Below are 16,153 nucleotides of genomic sequence, written 5' to 3' on the forward strand. Positions count from 1 at the left end.
GTCACCAGGACTGCTTTAACTCAGGAGGAATGTCAAGAGAACATGGAACAGGCAGGTGTATCTTGAAATGGAAAGGGAGGATTTGCTGATATGTCTTACGTGTGTTCTAGCTGATCATACATCTCCATAGTTAATTGCAATAAAGCTTATTGGTACCAGAGTAGCAGAACTTAGACAGGTCTTTTGGTTTGAAAATCTTTTCATCGTAGGGGGTAAAAAGGTGTAAAAGAGAGCTTTGTGTAAGAAGATTATATCCAAGCATACTCACTGCTCTTTGAATTATCTTTGTAAAAATAAAATAATAAAATTCTATTTATTTCTCTGCCCCCACTTGTTTGTGAAGGATCTATGTGATCAGAAGAAAATCACTGCAGGTGAAACATGTAAATCTCTGCTTCTACACACCCAGTATGTGAACTGAAAAATAGAGTAGCAGCATCTTTTTCCACTGCTTTTGGCCTCAGGTTTTATTTGTAAGAACATGCTTTAAAAATTGGAGTAGAGTCTGTGGTTGGCTGTGTCCCTTTAAGAATCTAGTTTTGCTTGGCTAGCTGCCCTTGTTCTCCTGTAGATTAATCCAGCAGAAGGTATATAACCTGTTGACCTTCCTGGCGAGAAGGGTCTGGAAGGGCAAAGAGATAAATCAGAAGGTTCAAGCTTTCCTGTAATATCTGGGGACAAATTTGTTTTCCAGTTTTTGACATTTCTCTTTTTTTTTTTTTTTAATGATTCCTGTTTGGGGGTTGGGGTTGTAATTACAGGATGGCTTTGCTGTCTCATGCATCAAACTGGTAGGAGAACTGGAATCTGGTAAAAATGTCTGCTGTGTGTTTGCTAGGAAATTTCAGTGTTTTTCAGGAAGGTTGGCTTTGCTCCGTGTCAGCCTTAAGAAGTGACCATCTGAGCTGCAAGCAGTGAATGTTGACCTGTTGCATGATCCAGATGGAGTGTGTGCTCCAAAACTGGGCTGGAGTGGGGTCTGAATACCCCAGGAAAGGGTAGCTTGGTTGGCAGCCATGAGTAGGTTCTTCCATGTGATGCAGGTGTTTCATTGTGGTTGTTCTTTGCTTTGGCATTGCCTTATGACAAGCATCAAACCCCTTTAAGCTCATGCCTGACTACTAAAATCAAAGCACGTGTGTAATTGGTTGACTGAAGGAGGAAAAGTCAGGAGAGCACCGAGCATTGGTCCCACTTAATATGCCTGTTCTGCCTGTTTGTGATTTATGTTTGTCTTCAGCCTTTAGTAGAGGACTTATCCCTGACCAGACAGGTCGTGTCCACAGCCCAGACCACCTGTCAGCACCACAGAAGGGGAAATTTGACTGCATTCATGGGTTGTGTGATCAGTGTCTGTGCTCCTGTAAGTCTCTTAGCCCAGGTTGAGCTATTTCTTTTCTTGGAGGCTGACAATAGTTTTGGAGCTAAACATTTTCACTGCTTTGAATGAGATTTGCAAACATCTGTCTCCTGTCTGAGTTCATGTGCAATTCTGCCATTAGTGTCATGTGAAGCTAATTATGCCACGGTTGTGAGACTTTGCTGGAACATCTATCTTTGAGTCCCAGACAAGAGACTGAAAGATGTCATGAGCAGGAGGCAGGATTAGGAAATAAGAATTTGATTTGGGTATCATAATGGGCATTGTGAGTCTCAGTTTAGTGTTACTTGTCAGCAAATACTCAATTTGCAGACAGTATTAAACATGAACCCCTCTAAAGTTCCCACCTGCAACTGCAAATCACTTTTAAAGTGACCATTTTCTTGTCTTGAAGTCCTAGTGTAGCTTCTAACCCTATTCTGATTTTGCCATTTGGTGGTTCACTTACATCTTCGTGCTATACCTTTTTCCGTAGGTAAAATGGGGGATTTTGAACTTGATGGTGAGATTTTCAGGACAGTTTCAGGACCTGAGTTCTGGCAGGTTTAGGAGCAAGGAGGTTTTTTTAGGTTGCTACTGAAGGTTCCCTATCCTTTAATAATTAAGTGAACAATTCTCTTTGGGAAAATGCTCAGCTTGATTTATTTCTGTCTCTGGCTTGGTTTGGTACTTCCCAAGTGGTTTTAGTCAGTCAATGTCTACACTTGTCTGCACATAAATGGACAGTTACAGTTTTCCCGTGTTAGCTGACAGTGCCAGTGCTTCTGGGATAGAAGAGGGACGTGAATGTCTGACTTCCTCCTGGTTCCTTGCCTTCTAACCAGCTCCAGGGAGAACGATTGCTGGTGACTGCTGCTGCTAGCACGAGGGTGACTAACCATTTTCACCCTGCCACAACCTTCATCTGTTTGGGAAGCTGTGAAACACATGCCACATGTCTTGGAAAGTCAGGGAGAATGGGAGCTCTGGGAACAGTTCCCGCATGGGAGATAACAGTGACTCCCCAGGAATTCCACTGTTCCTTTGAGAGCTGGGGCCAGCCCGGTGCGTGGCTCAATCCCAGGACAACCTGGCAGTGTCAATCTCTGCTGCCCTTGCTGGCTCGTTTTTCTCTCCCAGCTGAGACATAAATCACCCAGCAGTCATTTTGTCAGTCCAAGGCTGGTGGCCTTGTGATGTGCTCTGTTCGTGGGAGCTGGGCATGAGCTGCCTGTTGTTCAGCTTTTATCCCCAAGCTGGCCACCCCTAGACTAGTGGGATCAGAGCTGGCCTTTGGGTTTTGTTGCTGGGTTGTGGGTTTTTTTCTCCCCTCCTTAGGGCAGCAGGGCTCTGTGTTCTGTTTCCTTTATCTCAAATGTAACTGATTGGATGGTGTGCAAGGCCACACACAGCCTTATCTCATCACATCCTGTTTGACTGCATTATCCAGGGCTGCACTGATGGAAGTTCTCCTCTCTCCTTGCTTTGATTTATATCACTCTGCTGGACACTACATCCTCTCTCTGTTTCAGCCAGAGCTAGCTACAGCAATAATTTAAGAGTTGTTTTACTTTGCTCGGGAAGTCAGGTGCCTTTTGAACAGCAGCTGCTGCAGGCAGTTTCGGTGGAGCAAACAAACCAAGCTTGGTTTTGTGTTAGGCAGTGTGACAAGCATTCAGCTGGAGTCCAACCTCCTGTTGGATATGATCTGAGGCTAGTAGTGCTTGTTCCTTTGTAAGCCAGTCTTATTCAGTGTTGAGACAGAGACAAAAATCTCACCATGCAGCCTGTGGATGTAATGAGTGTATCACCTTGCCCAATACAGAGAGGGAAATCTCAGTTCTTTTCTCCTTGCCTGGCACTTGCTGCTAGTTAAGAGCTTTTATGTCCCCCATAGCCACCTTAACTAGTTTTATTCATGGTATTATGCAGCATTACTCTGGTGTTCTGGGTGGATAGGGCTATTCACAGGGAATAGCCACCATTACTCAGGATTGCAGGAGGCCTGGGGCAAGAAGTGAGATGACAGCCAGGCTCTGCCCTTGGCTAAGCTGTTACAGAGTGTTTGAGTGAAGCCCCTCAAAAGGCTCAGTGAACTGTATTCGCCCATCTCCACAGTCTCCAGGTTGCTTTAATGATGGCAATGCAGCTTCTAAGGAGTCTGAGGAACTGGTTGCTGCCTGGTGCTGCAAAAGTGCTGTTACCTTCCAAGGCACAGTTCAGTGCCAGTTGGTCTTGCTACAGTTGTACCTTTATTTTTTTCTGTAGAGCCCCTGTAAAAATGTCCATGATTTTTGCCCTCTTTTGCCTGCGAGCTTTAACAAATCTTTTTTATCATTGAATACCTGCTTTCCCACCTTTTCCCTTTTCCAGGATGTTTTTCCTGCAGTCTTTGAGTTGCACCATGTCGGAGCTACTCATCTACTGATTGCACTCATTTTTCTCTTTCAGAGGAACTAAGCTATTCTTGTAGTGTCCCATAGAATTTCCCAGTCTTCTTCCTCTGGTAAGTTTGTATGCTATCTTCCATCTTGTACCTTGAGCATTAGGTTTCTTAGTTTTCCAGACTGTTGCTTCCCTAAACCCAAATCTCCTTGTATGACTGCATTGTGTAAGTTCATTTTTCAGGTGTTCTAAATGTAAATAACTGGCTGGTTGCTCCTGTTTCCGGGTTTCCTTTTTGTTATATATATCAAATACTCTATAGTTTGAGTAGCAGGACATCATCTGTTCTGGCTGAACTATTTTTTTTTTTTAAATTCTCTGCTGATCAGATATAAAAATGTTGTGGTTCAGATCATCTATAGTAGCAGTATTTGGCTTATGTTACCAAGGTAGTTAGTACTGAAATTGCTTGGTTTTGTTTGCATCTCAATAACACTGTGGAATACCTGTGAGGTGAAGCACTCCCTGCCCCCATAGCCTGCAGCTCCAGTGAATGAGACCAAGGGTGAAGGGATGTTCTAGTACAACACAGGCAGCTCAGGAGCAGGAGTGGAGCAGCCTGTCCGACTCCACACGGCTGTGCTGGCAAGAGCTCCTGCCTGGGAGGGGTGAGTGAATGGGGATGTCTCTGCTTAGTGTGTTGTGCTCCATTCCAACAGGGAAAAGGGGTGGCCATGGAGTGGGGGGAGTCCCTGGGACAGAGCAGCTCTAAGAAAACTGAACAACTGGAGGCAGCTGGCTGCAATTTTTTAGATCCTCAGGAAAGTATGATTTTGTGCTGAGCAGCTGCCACAAGCACTTAACAGGGAGCTGTTACCAACAGTAATGACTAAGGGATTAATATTAGAAAGCAGATGTGTCAGACTATGGAGTCTGTTTAAAGATGTGCTCCCTGTCAATGAGACCTTGCTGAAGGGCTCTTGGCAGCTGTCTAGCCCTGCAGGATCTCTGAATCTCAATGAGATACCATGTGCGAAAGGAAAGAGAGTTAACATTGAAATTATCAGAATTGGAACACTTAAACCAAAGCTGCTGGAGCTGAAAGATTTTTGTGCTTTCTCCATGGTTTTGCTTTGTGAGTGACTCATTAAGAAATGGCCATGGCAGAAAGAAAAACAGAGGGCAAGAGTGAATAAGAAACAGTATTTGGACAGAGGGAAACTTTAAGAAGGAAGATAGACATACTGTGGTGAGGAGGTGGATGTGCTCTGAGGGCCTTATGTCTTTGAACCTGGGAGAGAACCCATGACTGGACCCTACAAAGAAAGTTAATCATCTCTCAGTAAAATAGGAGTGGGATCAGAATAAGGACAACTGTAAGGTACAATCACAGAAATACAAGAGACAAGCAGTGGGGCAAAAGTTCAAACTGAGCGAATCCGAAGAGAACAAACACCAAGCCCTGTGACCTCTGGTAAAACTTGTCATTGTGAGTCTGGGACAACATCCTCTGACTACTCTGTTCTTAAGAACTGGGCCTGATGAGGGAATTCAGATGGGAAAGGAATTGTCTGGGATGTCTGTTTTGTACCTTTGGAATCAAGTTCCCTCCACATCAGAAGAAAGCCTTGTGATTACAAACTTTTCCACAGGCAAAACTTTAAAAAATCCCCAAAACCAAATAAGTACTAAAATATTCAGTAATATTAGAACATTCAGTAATACAAATCACCGTTTAAGTTACCAGGTTGTATGCATGTAGTTACTATTGATTGGAAGACAGAAGCAAACTGAAAGTAGGTGCTAACTGAAACATTTGTAGTTTGTTAAAGAAGTTACTAATGAATATTGAAATGTTTCTTATAAATGAGACATTCAACATTCCTATGTTTCTGAAAAATCCTGTTTTTCACCAGATTGCTCATTAAATGGGAAGTGATTCCTCTGCCAGTTTTCCAATCTGCCACACTAATAAAGACATTTACCACAAGGTTTAGCCCCCAGCTTCTTTTTAGTTTGCTTTGCTCAGTTTAATAGGTGGCCACCACTGAATTCAGATCGACAGTGCAGGAAACAGAAGGCTTGAAAGTGTTCAGCCAAAGCAGAGACCGACAGATCAGACAGCATTCAACCAGGACTTCCCTGAATTACTGTCTATTGCCTCTGAGCAGAGTATTGCCTGGGACTGCATGTGGAGCTTACTAGTTAGGCAACATTATTTAAGAAAACTTTGCAAGCTTTTTAAGCCTTTGGCATCTTACTGATCTAGAGCCATAAAGTTATAAGGATTTCCATGGCCGTTTCAGTCTATGGAATTTCTTCAGGACTTATCAAATAGAAGTAAGATTTATTTCTAGTGTGCTCAGTAATCTGAGTAATTACAGAGTTTTTAGCTGGAGATGGCCAAACATCCGTATAGTCTCTACAGTTCCCCATTTTTCATCATCCATCAGGAATAGCTTTAGTACCAAGAAGGGAAAGCAGAATCAGGCCCTAAGGTGTAGAAAAGTTGGGATTGGCCACAATAGCACATTTTTATTCCTGCTGACCTAGCTGTAGCTTGAGATAAACCTAATATTGCTGGACAAGGCACAAAAAGTAACAAGCATTAAAAAAATGTATGTGGTCACTTCAAGATTTATATAATTACTTCAGTCACTGCTATTATGTTCCACATCTCCCTTGACTTACACGAATGTGAGAGAAAGCTCATATATTTTGTCTCTTGCTTTGTGAACTTCCCTTAATGTACAAATGACATCTGCTCAAGTTGGCACAACTTTTTTTTAAGGTTTGGAGAAGAGAGTGTGAAGAGTTGACACTGAACTGGATAGGATGTGTTTTCTTCTCCAGTTATTCTGGAGCTTGGATTAGAATGGGCTCAGATTTTCCTGTGTCACTAAAAGCACTTAGTGCAGATGTAGAGCCTTGTAAAATATGAAATGATCAGGCAACAACTCCTAGGGTGTGAATGTGGCGGGGGGAGGAGAGTTATGCTTCAGATATATTTATTTAGTTTCAACATAAGAGTGTGCCATGATGAAATCATCTGCTAGGTATTCCCCCGTGTCAGCATGGACAGTAAGGAGATGAAAATAACTGGATTCAAAGTAGGTACTTTTTATGGTCACGATGGTCCTTCAGTCCCTAGGAGATGACTTTGTCTGCCTGTCTGCATTGCTAGGGGATTTGGCTTGAGAGCAGAGCTGCAGCTTGCAGTGACTGTGGCTTTGGGAGTCCTGTAGTTGAGCACTTGGAGCATGTTTTCACGTGGTGTGGAGCCTGCTGTCTCTTGTGAGATTTGCAGCTCCCAGTGCAGGTGGTAGGATGAATACACTTGCTCTCACACCTTAGGTTTCTTTCTGAACTCTCCTTTTCTCAGCCTGTCACCCTAAGTTAAAACCAGCCTGGGCCTTGTGTTTGTAGAGATTTTAATGTGGGTTACCTACAGAGGGTCTGGACAGCCTCCAGGGACTAGGGATGCTTGGGGAGGTATGAAAGGAAGAACATTTGGAACAGATAACTTCTGTTCCCCTGTCAGACTCTCCCTGTGGAAAGCTTACTCCTCTACACTGATTCCCAGCAGGACAATCTCTTGAGTACCCATGTAATTTTTTATTAGCATCTGTCAGTGAAAGGGGGAATGTTTGGTGAGGGAAGCAACTGCTACCCTTCATTTCAGGGTCTCTTAAAGTCACATTGCCTGCTTTGATGCCATTCACAGTGTGCGTGGGATGTCTATCCCAGTGGGAAAAAGCCAAGTGTTGAGTTCCCCTTTCTGCCCCTCTCACCTCCCATTCTATTATTTCTTCCCATGTTCATTAGAGCTCTGAAATTGTATACCACGGATCAAGAGGATTGACATAATCTCATGTAGGTGCTGAAATGGATAGATGGACAGTGGTAGGCAATGTCAGTGATCCATGTGTTAGAAGCATTGTCACAGGAAATAAGTCATATGCTGGGTTTTCTAAAGGTCTTTGTGAACCATTTGTTAAAAGGCTGCATAGTACTCTGTATCTAATTATTTGCCTAATTTATATTGTTTATATTGAAATTATTTAAAGACCCAGTATTGTCTTGCTTGTTTCCTTAGCTTTTGGTGGGTTTTGGAGATGTTAAATATGTATCTGCTGCCTGTCTAAAGTCATCAAGGATCAGCAAAACCTTCTGAGAGCCAGTGTTGTCAAATCCATTTACAATGTCAGGTTCTGAAATGTTAAAGTTCTTAAAGAATGTCAGCTTTTATAAAAAAAAAAAACAACCAACCAAACCTGGCCACTATGGTCTTGGAGAAGATATTAAAAACACAAAATCCAAAGAGGTTAGAAACTAAAGAAAGACTTAAATAAAAGTTTGTCAGGAAAGTTTTTGGAGCCATGAGTCCTGAATTTTTTAATTTCTGAGGTTGAATGAATGGACTGCTTTCCCCCCCCTGTTTTATCTACGGCAAGGCATAACTGCATTTTTTTTTCCAGATAGTTTTTTGACTAATACCATACCCAAATTTCTCCTCTGTTCCCCTTTACATTTTCACTGTGATTTCTGAGCTAGGGAGTTGTCATGTCAGACCTCTCTCCTTACTCCTGTTCAGTGCAAGTTTGATGATTCTGTTGCTTTTGGAAAAAAGTCCTTATTCTGAATTTCTTGCTACCCAGCTCAGTGTGGTGATAGATAAGGAAGTTTTAAGCTTTGTCTGGATTCTCAAATGCTGGTTTGTGAAACTCCAGCTATTCTTTGTAGCCCAGATAACAAAACTATTAAAATGATAAACGAACAGCTCTGGGATTAAGGCAGAGGAATGATCTGCGTCTTTAGGAGCCATTTGTCTCCTGCCTGGTTGACTGGAAGTCTGTGTGGTCTGAAGTCAATTTCTCAATGAGTGTTTTAGCAGCTCCACTCAAAGGCTTCAGCCTCTCCTGCAGGCATTTATAAGCAGACCATAATTTATTGTAGTTTTCAAGAGCTAGCAGCTGCCTGCTTAGGTTCAATGAGAAACCAATTTGTGCTCCTGCCCAGTGGCAAATCTAATACCCTGAGACTGGTAAGTGGCAAGGGGGCAGAGAGGCAGAGGAAACTGAAGGAATTTGCCCAAGGTCGTTCTGAAGATGAGCAGTAACAACAGGCTAAGCACCTTGGTTCTTAACCTGCAACCTGGTGCTGTCATCCCTGTGCTCATGGTGCCTTCTGCTCCTGCCAGGATATGGTGCTGGGATTTGGAAGACACTGCATTAAACTGTCTGGCTCCAGGAATGGATTTTTAAAAGCACAGCTGATCCTTGAGAAGAAATGTCAGTGTTAGAAATGACACCAACTACTAACTCTGATCCAGTGAAACAGTATCTAAGAAGATTTCAACCCCAGTGCTCAGTGATGACTAGATAATTCATCACTACTTTATTTTGCATAGTCTTTCACACGGACTGAATCCCCGTATGTGGGCTTCAGAAAGTTAAATAACAGTTACACAGGTAATGACAGTGCAGGGAGAAAGAAACAAGGAGATAAAGACACGGGCAGAATGGAGAAGTTACAGAGGAGAATGGGGAAGTGACAGAGCTAATGAGCCAAAGACAGATTGGAGCAGGCTGTTTTATCAGAAGGATTTACAGAAAGGGTTTTCATCTCAATGTAAATGGAAATACAACATGTGGTTGTTGCTTAAGATAAACTCGAAGTACAACCTCTCCTAACTGATATTTTTAAAAACTTATTTAATACCTCCATTTTCCTATCGAGAAGTGTTTCTAACCCACCGATGGGATGTGCTTGCCATTGCAGGGTGTGAGTCTGCTCCTCCGCGTGGCACCTTGGAGTTTCTAGCTGGCACCATTACCTCCAACGAGTGGAGTTCTCCCACCTCCCCTGAGGGGAGCAACGACTCGGGGGGCAGCGAGGCCTTGGACAAACCCATCGACAATGACGCCGAGGGCGTGTGGAGTCCGGACATCGAGCAGAGCTTCCAGGAAGCGCTAGCCATCTACCCGCCATGCGGACGGCGCAAGATCATCTTGTCGGACGAGGGCAAGATGTATGGTAAGGCCACAGCACGATGCTCCTGGCAGCCAGATGATGCTTGGAATGAATTCCCTTCTCTCAGGTGTTCCTTGATGCTGCTGGTTGCCTCAAGTTGTATGTAGGGAAATCGGTGTGAAGATTTTGACATTCACAAAGCAGAAAGAGTTATAGGTATCTTTTTCAGGGGATGATCAAGAAGGTAGATCTCAGAGTTGAGCATGCTACTGAATTAATCTTTATACACATTATATATATATATATATATATATATATAATCTAATGGCTTCATGGTGTGATGAAGCCTGTATCTCATGGTATCTCTTGCTGCTGTCTTGACCATTCTTGTTGGAGGTAAGAACAGGTAATGGTCTGCATGTCTGGTACTACAGGACAGAAGTTCATCTCCTGAACCCTTGAATGGCTCTGCTGGTGCAAACACCTACAGTTTGTTAACTAACTACACTTTTCAGATCTCAAGAAGGGCAGAAATTTCTGTCTACTCCCTTTCACTGTTGTTTTCCTTCTCATAGCCCTGGCACAATTATCTTTCCCCTATGGGTGCTTCTCATCTAGCTAGCTAGGTACCCAGCCCTGATACAGAGAACCTCTTGCTTGCAGCTGTGGCAGAAGTCAACTTTATATGTGGTTGACATGCTTTTGAATTGGACTTTTGATCTTGTCCACAGTTAAAATTTCTCTTTTGATTTTGTTCACAAAAAGCTGGTCTGGCCTGGATTCTCTAGCTGAGTATTGCAAGAAGCCACCTGGTACTAAGGTCAATAAAAAGCAAAGCAAAGGCTGAATGCCCAGTATTTGGTTTTAAGTCCCAAGGTGGACAGTTTCTCAAAACACTAGCAAAGATCTTACCCAAAGGCAGCCCTCTTTCTACCCAGTCCGTGCTTTTTTTTTTTTTTTATCCCCAATCATTGGAATCTGCGTGTCTTCACAAGCCCCATCATGGGATGCTCCATGCATACCCCGGAGGTTCATGCAGAGCACTTCACAAGTCATTCTGCAGGTTTCTGTCCAGCCATCAGGCCATTGTTCCCTGAGCAAGGGAATAGATTGCTCTGACTGTGGGGAGCGTGGGTGGGGTCTTGTTTACATGGCCTTATCTACAGTGGATGGTTTTACTGGGTACACAAATCATTGTATCTGGAAAGGGCAATATATGTTGGGAAAGGCTGATCGCTCTGGGGCTAATCAAGGGGCCAGTATTCTTAGGCAGACATCAATCCCTGCTCTGTGCTGGCTTTTGTGGTTGTGCTATGGAACCAGCTGGGGAACTGATCCTGCTTAAACGTAACACAGTCAGAAAAGGGAAAAAGGTGAACTTTAATTTGGATACTGCCCAGCTGCTTGTGCTGGTGTCTAGAGAAAGGGTGGTGAGATTGGGAATGAGCAGCTATGACTGAGGTGAGAGTAAGACTGCTTCTTTAGAGACCAGTGCTTGCTTAAAATGTTGCTCAGACCTAAAATATTACTTGAGAATCCACCCCATGGTTATTGGGTATGAATTAGTGACATGCTCCTTGCTGCTCTGTGTCTGCACTGCTTTTCACGATGGGTGACTTCTAAAATTATTGGTGAAAAATTACAGTTATGTTTTAAGACTCTATTGATTTACTGAACATTTTGCACAGTCCCTGAAATATTTCAGCTTTGGAATGAAGACATCAGAGCAGAGAGTGAAAGACAAGAAAAAAAAAGAGAGCAAAAGTGTAGTACAAAGAGCTACAGAAACCAATGAGACTTGGCTGGGGTTGACCTAGCACGGACTGGTGTTTAGTGGGAAACATCTAGCTGACTGGACTGGTGAACTGCAGCAGGTAAATAACCCACTTGCAGGGTGAAAAGTTTAGGGTAGGCTCAGGGAGAAGAAATTCACAGCTTTTCTGCCAGCCCTCCCCCACTACTCCAAATGGGACAGTGTCCCTGCTTGCCTTCAGTGCACCTGTTCCCAGTGTGGATGGTTGGTTCAGTGTGCTCCTGACAGAGCCCAGGCACTGATTTATGCCCTCCTTGCTTACTCGTCTCCAGGATCCAGGCCAAGGAAGTGGGGCCCTGTCTGGGATCTATAGAAAGATATGACCGGGCAGGGAGAATAAATATAGTCCCTGATTTCATCTTCAATACTCACAAGCCAGCTCGTGGAGCAGGGCAAGCTCGATGTGGAGCTGGCCCTGCTTCTGAAGGGATGGTTATTTACCCAGCCTGTGACCGACTTGCACAGAGCTCTGCAGCAGGGAGTGAGGTGCTACAGAGAGCTGTCTGTGCCCCTTTCCCCTGACAAAACTGGGACCATTTCCCTGTTTCTCACAGAGTGGCTTTTGTGGTACTACTGTTTTGGGCAAGATGTTCCAGGTCTCAGAATCTCTTCTATGTACAATTTATGTGATTCTCACCTTTTGTGAGGCAACTTGTTGTCAGTTTAAAGTTGGCAGTTTTTGGCTGCAGGGCGCTGAGACAATATGAAGAATTTGTGCTGCTTTGCTTAAAGGCATTAGAAATCATTCAGAAAGGTGTGTTTCAGCATATACACAGGCCTCATGCTCATGTTTCCATGCCTCTTCATAGTCAACTTGTTTACAGCTCTTTAGACAGCACTGCTGATTGCTGAGTGAACATGATTCTATCTTCACACCAAAGGCAGCCAAGCTCTTCTCCGCAGACTGATAATCTCGTGTCTCGATTCCTTTGCTGCCTTTTCTCTCATTAACTTTTTGCATACTAGACATGTTCCAGTTCTGCGTGGAGGCAGCATCCTGACTGAATAAGCTCATGCCACAGTATGCTCTGGGTGCAAGTCCTCTGGCCTTTCCAGCACTCTTTGCTGACCACCTGCTTAGGGCACAAGCAGCTGCCTTGTCTGATATGGAGCACTGTCCTTTCTCCTAATCATTGTGTTGACATTAGAAGCATTGACTCTGGGGCACTCACTGCTCTGGTGCCTTCTGGTACCACTAAGGTCTTGCAGAGTAATTTTATGAGTGTTGCCTGCTAGAACACTGTGGGGGTACAGTATTACAAATCTGTCACTTATGTTTTCCAACTATGTTTTTCCGTGGGAGCAGTAATATCTGTAGCATTTGTACTAAATAAATTGTCACAGAATTAGGTGTTGGGTATCTCCTGGCATCTTCAGTGCTGATCTAGAGAAAGGAGAGTGAAAAAGCTTACTACCTTTTTGAGACTTACATGGAGATGCTAAATAACCAGGTCTTCCAACATTACTGAGAGCAATGAAAAATAGTAACTTGCAAGATTATACTTATTTTGACATTACAAGACAGAAAGTAAGAGCTTGGAAGAAATGAATTATTGCCTTAGCTGTCTAGTGTTCTCTTTCGCTGCAGGAACACCTGGCTTGGAGCACTTTTTTGCAAGAGGGGCTAGAATTGGTGGCTGTTTGTTAGATGGCTGTTCTGAAGGAGTCAGAAGTTTAGCAGCTGCTTTTCAAACAGCTCAGCCATTTCTGTGCTGAGCAGGGAGGGGCAGACAGCTGGGGGCAGTCATCCATCTCCCAGGCTGGTGCCATCTGTTTGTGAATTGCTGATAGGAAATACTTCAAAGATGTCCAAAGCTTAGAGGCTGAGTGATAGAAGAAGGATAGTCAACCATGTTCCTAGTTAAAACCTGGAGCAGGCAGTGGACCACAAAGACTTTAGTTTGCATTGTGACTTAAGACAGGATGAAAGGTCAGCCTGATGCCAAAAGCTACCATGTCAGAGGTGGTTCCTCCCACCCCCTATTCTGAAATGACTAGGTTAATTTGCAGGATAATGCCTTTATCTCAAAGGGATAAGTTATCATTTAATGTTTTCCCCGACCTCAAAGAGTCACTAAAAGTAGAACTGAAAAGCAAACACATAAATTCAAAGAAGCATAAACATATCCTGCCTGTCCCAGTTCATAAACCCTTCTTCTCCTTGAGGGGAGGGAGGAACATGGTTGCTATTTAAAATATGGAACCGTTCAAGGTGTCAGTCTTGAAATGCTTTCCTCTATATCGTAATTTAGAGTCTTACCTGAGGATGTTTCAATCCAAGCTATTGGAACATGCTGAGAATGTGCCCAGTTGACACTGAACTGTACGTTCCAGGTAATTGCAAAATTTGAGTTTCATCCCTCAGACAGATACTTCTGAAGTTCCTATACCTTCCATTATTATGACCTAGTGAACTGTAGAACAGTACTTTATCCCACGGCTTTGGTAAAAAAAAAAAAGAATCTCTTATTTTAAATGCTTGAAGTTAGACAAAACTTGGATTCGTGGACAGTTGGTCAGGATGCAGACTTTGCCCTCCCCTCTGGTGGTAGGTGTAATGCTTTTGGAGTTGCTCAATAACGAGGTTTTGTTTCATTCAGTCATCTTTCAGCTTTGCTTTGTGTGGCTCTGGTTCTTTGTTGTTGCCTAGATGAAGCCAGATTTCTGGAGGCATTAGCAGTGGGTTAAACTTCTGCTGGAGTTTGTCAGGCTTTTCCTTCCATCTCCTTCAGAAGCCAAGTTTATGGTTCTTTGTGTTAAGCTGTATGTCAATTTAACTTGTGTTTTCTCCATACAAGCATAAAAAGAAATATTTTTCCATAAATTCCAAGCATTTTGTGAATATTGAGAAATTTGCCACTTTTGAAATACCAACCCACCAGGAATCTTCTTGAAGTTAATAGTACTGGTTATGGCATCTTTCCTTAACATGCTTAGTACTGAACATAAATATTGTAACAATTTTATTGTTATCAATGCATTATGATTGATACTACATGTTATCAAAATTGTTGTGACTACTTTTGTGGGGGCTTCATTCTGTTGTTTCAATAAAATGCATATACTTGTTCTTGTCCCTTTTGGTTTTTAGCAGCTTTCTAGTCCCATATTTACTTGGCAGGCTGAAAACCAAGTGAGCTGTGTAGTACTATGTTTTTCTCACTGTTTATGTCTGCAGCCACGTAGTTTTCATCATGTTTGAGTGACTTCATTGGCAACATTGCATTACTCTTGGCTCTTCCTCTAACTTTTTCCTTTTTCAAGTTTCAAACTTCTAGTAGTTCTCCAAGATAAAGTCGACTTTTAGTGATATATTGTCAGAAAGGCACTTGGCCTGATTTTTTTTTTTATTCTGTGTTGTAGATAACACATCCAGTTTCATTGATTTCTAATTTAGTAGGCTAGATTTATGTTTTGTAGGTGTATCCACTCATCTGCCTTTTAACTGAGAGATTGTTTGTATTTCATTTGTCAGCCTTTTCCCTTGTTGCACGTTATTGTTTTGCTTCTGCTCTTCTTCTGGGTAACTTTACACATTTCCAGTGATTTTTCTGAAAAGTTTAGTTTAAAAGCCTTAGTGTTCTTTTACATTTTAAAACCCATTTCATTCTTTCACAATTGGGTTCAATATTATCAGTTGCTAATTTACTCTTACAAATACCAAATGTTTATTGATTCTTAAAAATTCAGATGGAATTCAAAATCTGGTAGCAGAAACTAAATATGGAAAATGAAAATAATTAATGCCCAGTGACTTGCGTTTCTTCTTTCTCTAAAACAAGTACATGTAAAACTATCTTCTGGATGGGTTTCTGCAAACACATTACCAGAAAGATCTCAAAAACAGAGTGAGTTCTGAGAAGAGCAAGCATACCAGACTTAACATTGAGCTCTGGGAGTTGAAGGGACTGATTTAGGAGGAAAGATTAAAGTAGCTAAATATACATAGCTTGGCTAAGTGATGACTGAAAGGTGGAGGGTGGGGGGACACATAATAACAGTCTAAAAATATTTGAAGGGTGTTAACATTTAGGAGGGAGAGGGATTTTATGTGGAACATGTGAGCATGACTAGGATTAATGGGGGAGAAAGAAAGAATATAGGATGGATATCAGCAAAGGCTTCAGGACAACATGGTGCTCAGTGCTGAGGGATCTCTCTTCTCTGAAGAGCTAGAATGGAAATGCTATTGTTGGGGACTTTTAAAATTATATCAGACAAAACTATAAGGACTGTATTAGTAAAACTAGTCCCAAGGAATGGGCTGTGTGTGCATGTATATCTGTGTTTTACATGTATGAGAGGAGGATTTCTGATTGGAAGTGCTATGGTTTTACACAGAAATCAAGAGAACAGTGGGCATTAAGTGGCTTACACTGTAAATGCCTGCATTGCTTTGAAAATTGTCAGTATTGTGATTCATGCTACCTGTGGTTTTGTGACATGAGTGTGTTTATTAGACTGATTGGCACAGGAACCCTTCCTTAGGTCTGAAACAAAAAGAGCAGACTTCTAGATAAATTCCAGGAGTGCTTTCTCAGAGTTTGTCTTCTGTCAGTCAGCCAAACATTGAGTAGAGAAGGATGACAGCATTTCTCAAGAAAGGGTGTGCATATACATCG

General features: G+C 42.5%; 1 protein-coding gene across 2 annotated transcripts in view; it reads left to right on the forward strand.

Moving 5' to 3' along the window:
* The window catches only part of TEAD4 (TEA domain transcription factor 4), a 50,781-nt gene that overhangs the window by 4,413 nt on the left and 30,215 nt on the right, over window positions 1–16,153 (forward strand). The window contains exons 3-4 of one of the 2 annotated variants that reach the window (XM_085067516.1): window positions 3,812–3,866; window positions 9,527–9,781. In XM_085067516.1, coding sequence (XP_084923642.1) covers window positions 9,775–9,781 — 7 coding nt within the window. In that variant the 5' untranslated portion in view covers window positions 3,812–3,866; window positions 9,527–9,774. The remainder of the gene's footprint in view (window positions 1–3,811; window positions 3,867–9,526; window positions 9,782–16,153) is intronic. The other variant, XM_085067525.1, reaches the window with a different exon arrangement.

The sequence above is a fragment of the Lichenostomus cassidix genome, chromosome 1 (genome assembly GCF_008360975.1).
Source record: "Lichenostomus cassidix isolate B80296 chromosome 1, HeHo_3.0, whole genome shotgun sequence".
NCBI classification, from domain to species: domain Eukaryota; kingdom Metazoa; phylum Chordata; class Aves; order Passeriformes; family Meliphagidae; genus Lichenostomus; species Lichenostomus cassidix.